Source organism: Engraulis encrasicolus, chromosome 17 (genome assembly GCF_034702125.1).
Source record: "Engraulis encrasicolus isolate BLACKSEA-1 chromosome 17, IST_EnEncr_1.0, whole genome shotgun sequence".
In the NCBI taxonomy this organism is placed as follows: Eukaryota; Metazoa; Chordata; class Actinopteri; order Clupeiformes; family Engraulidae; genus Engraulis; species Engraulis encrasicolus.
This window is the reverse complement of record NC_085873.1, coordinates 16,855,555-16,862,585: the sequence shown is the minus strand read 5'-3', so window position 1 is coordinate 16,862,585 and position 7,031 is coordinate 16,855,555. Positions and strand designations below refer to the sequence as shown.

Sequence of the window (7,031 nt, the reverse complement as noted above, 5' to 3'; positions counted from 1 at the left end):
AAGGCAAGTAACGCAACAGTAGCGATCCAAAGTCCGAAGTTTTATATTGCATTGCATAGTTCAGTGCTTCCTTCCTGCGTGTTTTGGTGTACATCTCTGCATTGGTGCAAAGGGTTGCACAGAGAGTCAGATGTCTGTAGAATAGATACGCTTATTTATGTGATCACAAAAGTATGCACATCGTCTATAGAAAATCTACCTTTACGTTTTGCAAGACTCCTGTGAGAATGTCTAGTATCCTACTGAAACGGAAAATCAGTCAGTCGATTACGCACGGAGCGCATGTGTCAACATTCCTTTGCGCTGATCGGTTATCCACGGCACACCAGTGCAGTGCATGTCTCCTGATGCGATACACTTTTCCTGTTTTTAGGTGCACAGTAGTATCACTGTTTACATGATATGCTTTCAGTGCCTTTTTGTGGTGAAATGCAGACAGTTGGCAATGATAGAAGGGTTATTTTTTTCTTTTTCTTTTCCTTTTTTGAGCACAAATGTGGGTGGTGGTCTTTTGATGCTGAATCCCCTCTCTTCATGAGAGAGTGCTGCCTCACCACAGTAGAGACTCAGTGATTGGCTCTGTGGTTTTCCGAAAGCCGGTTTACTTCCTACGCTTTGAATCTGTGTGTGTGTGTGTGTGTGTGTGTGTGTGTGTGTGTGTGTGTGTGTGTGTGTGTGTGTGTGTGTGTGTGTGTGTGTGGTAAGTGTGACTATGTTCTGAAGGGACACACTCTCTCTCTCTGAAGTGTACAGTTTCAGTAGGATCATGTGACAGCGCCTTGTTTCGACCACAGTAGTTAGTGTAATGATTCACAGGCCTCTGTCACTGATTCAAGTAAAGGTTGTTGTTGTCATTACTCTCAGACAAACCTCCGGGCACTTCACTTGTGGCTCAAATGTAAGAGACTGAGGCTGTAAGAGATTAAGGCAGCAGTAACATTAACACCCTTCTCTCTCTCTCTCTTCCCTCTACAGTGGGCTATCCCAGCAGCAGGGTAGTGTGGAGCAGGTCTGGCTGCGCTGTGCGGAGGGCTCTGTCGAGTGGCTCTACCCCGTCGGAGCTCTCCGCCTGACCCTGTCCCCTCGTCTGCCCTGGGGGCTTGTGGGTAGCGGTGGAGCAGGAGGAGGGGGTGGAGGAGCGGGCGGCAGCGCACTGTCCGTGTGTGTGAAGCCCAGCGAGCAGTTTGGGGGCGCCCAGCTTTACCTGGAGCGCAGCGGCGTCCTGGAGCTGCTCCTGAGCGAGGAGGAGAGCGAGGTCAACGCCTCTCCCAAGGTGCACTGCTTCAGCGCCACGCCGGGCGAGCGGCCGGCCCTCTTCCTGCAGGCCACCCCGCACCAGGACATCAGCCGTCGGGTCGCCGCCTTCCGCTACGAGCTGCGAGGGGATTGGCCGCCTGGGGTATCATCGGCGGACTCTGACCCAATCAGCAGTGAAGGTGAGTGTCAAACATTTCCAACATCACACACCACAACAGTTTCTGTTGGGTCCCTCTTTTGATAATGGACATTCATTGTATTACTTTGCTGACTTTTTAGGTGAAGTTCAGTTACTAGTTTTTACTTTCAGCAACACCCAGAAGTATTCACCTAGTGCTGCGGTGATGTTCCAAAATAGTTTAAACTGGGGTTATATAAACAAGAAAATGGTCTTGTAATCCAGGCTAAGACAGACCTGATCAGCACTGAAGGTGAGTTGGAGGGGAAAGCGTCCCGTTATAAGGAAGTCCTGCTGGGGTGAGGAGGGTGCAATGAGGGAGGATCTGGAGGAGGGAGGAGGCTTAGCTCCTTCAGCTGTTGCGGCTCTGATTAGATCTTGCCGGCTACAGAGATCTTGAGGAGAAGCTCCTCTTACCAGGGAGTGGTGGGGTCATGGATATCTGGGATGGTCAGATAAAAGTAATGAATCAGCTCCAAGATAGGATATGATAGCCACCCTGGGCTACTGATTAGACTCATATCACTTCAAAGCTCTAACTGATTGGATTTCAGATTAGGATTTTACACCCCCCTGCTAATCACGTAAAAGTTTGATTTGCTAATGGGTTTCTTTCAGGCTATCGATTTACATTTCTCATTTAACACCACTCCACAGCTTTGATTATTTCCTTTTTTTTTATCAACTTCAGTTTTCTCAGCTGAAGTTAAGTTCAGTCAGTATTAAGTCAAGTCAGCTTTTGATAGCTTAATTTACTTGTTTTTGAACTTTAATAGAAGCCTAATGTTATTCATGTAACATTGTGGGTAATGTTCTAAATAGTTTAAGGAGGTTATCTTGTAAAGAAAGGGGGTCTTCTAATCGAGGTTAATTCAGATAAAACGCACAGAGCGTCTCAACTGACCTCAGAAAACTGGCAAGGGAGACAGGAAGTAGAACGGCAGCCAAATCAGCCCCTCCCCCAAACACCATCCTCTCCCCCAATAAACCCATCTTCTCATTTCCTCCCCACATTATATTCCCAAATGGGAGGAATAAAAATAGACAAAAAATCTTTTGGTTTAAAATGCTCGTGTTAGTTAAAGAGTCACAGAAAGCCGGTTAAATGCCACCTCGTAACCTACTCTGTGTCCAGAGGATTCCTGGACAGAGTAGAGAGAGACTTGCCTTGGGGCCAGAGATCCTACAGAGATAGCAGTGGAGCAAGAGAGAGAGAGAGGGAGGGAGACTGGGAGAGAGTGAGATAGAGAGTAGGGGGAAGGGAGAGTAGTGAGAGAAGTGAAGAGAGAGAGAGAGAGAGAGGAGAGAGGGAGGAGGGGGTTGGTCCAGAACAAAAGGCATGTCTGTGGAGGGAGAGGGCTCCGGGGCCCTTCTTTCACAGCCTCGCATGAGAGCCCGGTTACCGTGGAGATTTTGGGGAGGGGGGGCTTTCATCAGCTGAGATGCTCCCTTTTGTCCCGTCTCCAGGGGTGACCGAGAGGGAGGGCTGGGGGATGGTGCAGAGCCCTGAGTTGAGTGAGGGTCTCATTTTTTAAAGTGTCTCGGGGCCGAGGAGGAGAGCTTTTAAAAGTTTAAACCATAACCTCCCACGGTCTCTCCTCCGCAGAGATGCGTGCTCACAAACATGTCCCCCTCCCCATACTGAAAACATACAAACACTCAAATGGAGATTTACACACACACACAATCACAACATCTTTGTTCAGTGCAAGTCAGACAGTGAAAACTTATCCGTGCGGTAGTAATTCGGCAGGGCTTATTGCTGGGCCCTGTCTCCTCCACGCATGGCTGGGTCTGGATGTCTGCAGGAGGAAATGCTTGAGGTGGTTTATAGTCAGGCTCTCACCTCATGGGTTTGAGAGGAGCTTTGATGAGAGGTGGGACTTTTCACACTTAAAACCTCCATCATGCTCGCTCACTACATGCACGCAGTCGCACACACACACACACACACACACACACACACACACACACACACACACACACACACACACACACACACACACACACACACACACACACACACACACACACACACACACACGATCGGATAGGCACACACATACACACCTCTACAGCTCATAAACCTAAACCTAGCAGCTGGTTGTGTGATCTTTGATGTTGGTCTGGTTTTACATGTCCGCCTCGCTTTTATAGTTTAGTGCCTGTGCAAATTGACCTGACATCAGCTTCAAAGTTACCCAAGACTAACCCTGTTTCTCTTTTTTTTCTCTCCCTCTCTTTTTCTTCCCCCAGATGCCTGCAGACCTTGCAACAGTACAGAAATCCTGATGGCTGTGTGCACCAGTGACTTTGGTAAGTTGAGATTTGCAATGAAAATGCATACACTACAACATGCACTAAGTATTTATTACATAGTACTATGCAATTAGTGAACTAAAGTTTGGGCAGATGACTGGTGACTTTGGTAAATGGAGATTTTACACAATAGCACACAAACACATAGGCCTTACAGACAAATGCACAACCAAAAGTAAGTGTTGCATACCATGCAATTAGTGGACAAAGTTTGTGCAGTTTGTCCTGCACAATTCTCCTTTTTGTCCCATCGTGGCCTCCCTCTTCTCTTTGTGTCTCGACTGGACTCAGCCATAAAGGAGACGATGGTCATTGTGCAAAGTGCAACATAAACAAAAAAAGGAGGCAAAATTGGAGGGAAATCTGAGTTGACATCTATGTCACACACACACACACACACACACACACACACACACACACACACACACACACACACACACACACACACACACACACACACACACACACACACACACACACAGGCTTTACCCATCACCAGCTCCACCCTTCAGCCCCTGTTGTTCGTCAGGGTCAGAGGTCAAAGAGCATCCCTAATGCCGTTAGTGCCCATCCCCCCCCTTCTTCTCCTCTCCTCTCCTCTCCTCTCCTCTCCTCTCCTCTCCCTGGTTCTAATCCCCGGTCCGCCCACCCCTCCCCAGCTCCAGGCCTCTCTCTGGGTCCTAATCCTGGGGACTGGAATAGAGACATGTCTGAACGGATCCCCCATCCCCTTTGCCAAAGCTGTTAGGTGGTGATTAGGTTTCAAAAAGTCAAAGCGAGAGAGACCCTTAATATAAGCCCAACACGGACCTAAAGCCCAACAAGTGGCATGAAAAAAAACAGACACACAGTCTCCTTCTCCTACACATTTGTGCACACATGCCGACCGCACACACTGAGATGGGGAAGAAAATGAAGGCTCACGTCAAACATGTAACATTTGTGTTTTTGTTTTTAAAAAAAAATGCGTTGGATCCTAATGTGTGTTTTTTGTTGTTTTTGTTTTGCAGTGGTGCGGGGAAACATTCGTGCTGTGGAGCGTGACGCAAGCCTCGGGGCGGCGGTGATCAAGGTGTCCGCCACGCGTGTCTTCCGTCAGAAGTCGGCCCTGTTCACAGGCAGCGGACGCCTGACGCGCTCCGGAGAGTTCCGCACGCCGATGCAGTGCGGCGTCCGACCGGGAGCCGGCAGCTTCCTCTTCACAGGCCACGCCCACTTCGGCCAAGCCTGGCTCGGGTGCGCGCCGCGTTACAAGGACTTCCAGCGGGCCTACAACCAGGCCAGACTGGCTCAGGAGATGCCATGCGAACTGGACGGTGTGTGAGGTGGATGTGGTTGGGGTGTTGTTCAACAGCAAACCTCAGTGGGGACCAAACCACACACAAGAAGCCAGAGACACAGCTACGAGACTTGAGCTTCGAGACTTTGGCTAAGAGATCTTTGGCCAAACAAACTTAAGCCTAGTCTGCCAAGTAGCAGGTCTCTTCAGAGAGAACCACTGTGAGGAGAATTCTTCATTTTATTTCCCTGTGCAATACCTGCCGCTCTGACCAAGGGGGCGCTACACAGCTACGCAGGACGCACGGTCCTCAGCTGGGCTCAAGAGGAAGAGTGCTAGAGCATTATGGGGTGGTTACCTGAATGAGTGGATAGAAGATTGATGGTCGATGTAATGGTCGGACTCAGCCAAACCAGTGTGTAACACCTCATCTCAGGACACAGACACGTCAGAGTCAGACATGTGCAGACTCTCCTACATGTCAGGGCTACACCAGTAGTCTGATGGATAGCGATCGATCTGCACTCCAATGTAGCATGTGCTTAAGCCACCAAATGATATTTATGAGTGGGAGAAAGTCTGGTGTCACCAAGAGCTGCATGATCAGCACCGATTGAGAGATTTTTTAAATGTTATCTGAGATTATTAAGGAGACATGAGTCTTCTCTCTTGTCAATGTGTTTTGGGAGAATTTTGCACTGTTCATGTTTGAGGGGATATATCTGGAGAATTTGGAAGCTGCAAGCACTGTAAACCAAATGAAAAAAAGAGTCAGATTATATGTAGCAAATGAGCCAAAAGAACTGGATTTATGAATTATAGAATGGCTCGGACTTAAGTGACGTCAGACTTTTTTGCGTCATGTAAGAGCCGTTAGCTTCATGTTAGCATAAACTAACGCCTTCGTGCTGTTCTAGCAGAGAAGCTGCCAGTACTGGCTAAAAGCAGGCAAGGCGGAGCAGAGTTTACAGCACTTTAAATCTGCCAGAGGGGGTCTGCTGCTTTCTACACAGAAAAATAAAAAAGAGAGATATAAAAAATTATATATATTCACACAGGGCCTCTGTCTGTCCCTGTCTAATGGAATGATTTCTATCTGCTACTGCTACTCTCTCTCTATCGTTATCGTTCTCTCTTTCTCTCTCTCTCTCTCTCTCTCTCTCTCTCTCTATCGTTCTCTCTCTCTCTCTCTCTCTCTCTCTCTCTCTCTCCAGAACTGTGATTTTTTTCCTTAAAGTATTTTCAGGACACATTGACAGGCCTTGAGTATTTGGGCTCCATCCAGAATCGTTTCCCACCTCTCTTGCAGTAATAATGATTATTGTTTCAAGAGATGTGTCCTTCCTTTGTTTATAGTGCACTAAGTGTCTGGAGCGGATGAAACCAAATGGCCCAGAGGGAAGGGGGTGGGGTGGGAGTGGGGGCACTTTGAATTATCGCTATTGTTTATGGGAGGGTTTGGTCCCATAATTAATGCCAATGTTACTCAGAATATCTTAAAAGGTGAACAAAAGGTTTGTAAATGTGGGTAAATAATGTATATAAGAGCATAATGGAACCTTATGAAAACTCTGTCTTGTCAGTATTGTTTGTGTGTGTGTGTAACTGTTTCATTGTTTGTATATGTTGTTTGTGGTGTGTTTTATAAAGATTTTGAAAGAAAGAAACAATTGTTCTTTGACTACTTTTTTACAGACACTTAAGACTTTCCGCAAACTGTCTGAGAGAGAGAGAGAGAGAGAGTCAGCACAGAATAGTATCCCAGGGGAATTCCACCTCTCCGTATTAAATTCAGATAACTGTCAATTACTGACACATAAAATGAGTGAAAATATGTTCCCACACACATAGTGCTCGTGTGCTAAAGGAACATAACTGAAGAGAGAGAATGGGTCCTTACATAGAGAGAGTTAATGGCTGATGAGGAGCTGTCTGTATGGTGCACCGTGCAGAAGGGTCTTCAGCTGGGACCCAGGAAGTTATAAATCGGCATTAAGA

The 7,031-nt window shown here is 47.3% G+C and overlaps 1 protein-coding gene across 1 annotated transcript in view; it reads left to right on the top strand.

The window, feature by feature from the left end:
* metrn (meteorin, glial cell differentiation regulator) overlaps positions 1 to 6,192 on the top strand; it is a 6,511-nt gene extending 319 nt beyond the window's left edge. Inside the window, exons 1-4 of the mRNA XM_063221183.1 lie at positions 1 to 3; positions 976 to 1,436; positions 3,692 to 3,751; positions 4,765 to 6,192. The exon at positions 1 to 3 is cut by the window's left edge and continues 319 nt beyond it. Of these exons, the coding sequence (XP_063077253.1) occupies positions 1 to 3; positions 976 to 1,436; positions 3,692 to 3,751; positions 4,765 to 5,078 (838 nt within the window). The 3' untranslated portion in view covers positions 5,079 to 6,192. The remainder of the gene's footprint in view (positions 4 to 975; positions 1,437 to 3,691; positions 3,752 to 4,764) is intronic.
* Positions 6,193 to 7,031: the final 839 nt, after the last annotated feature.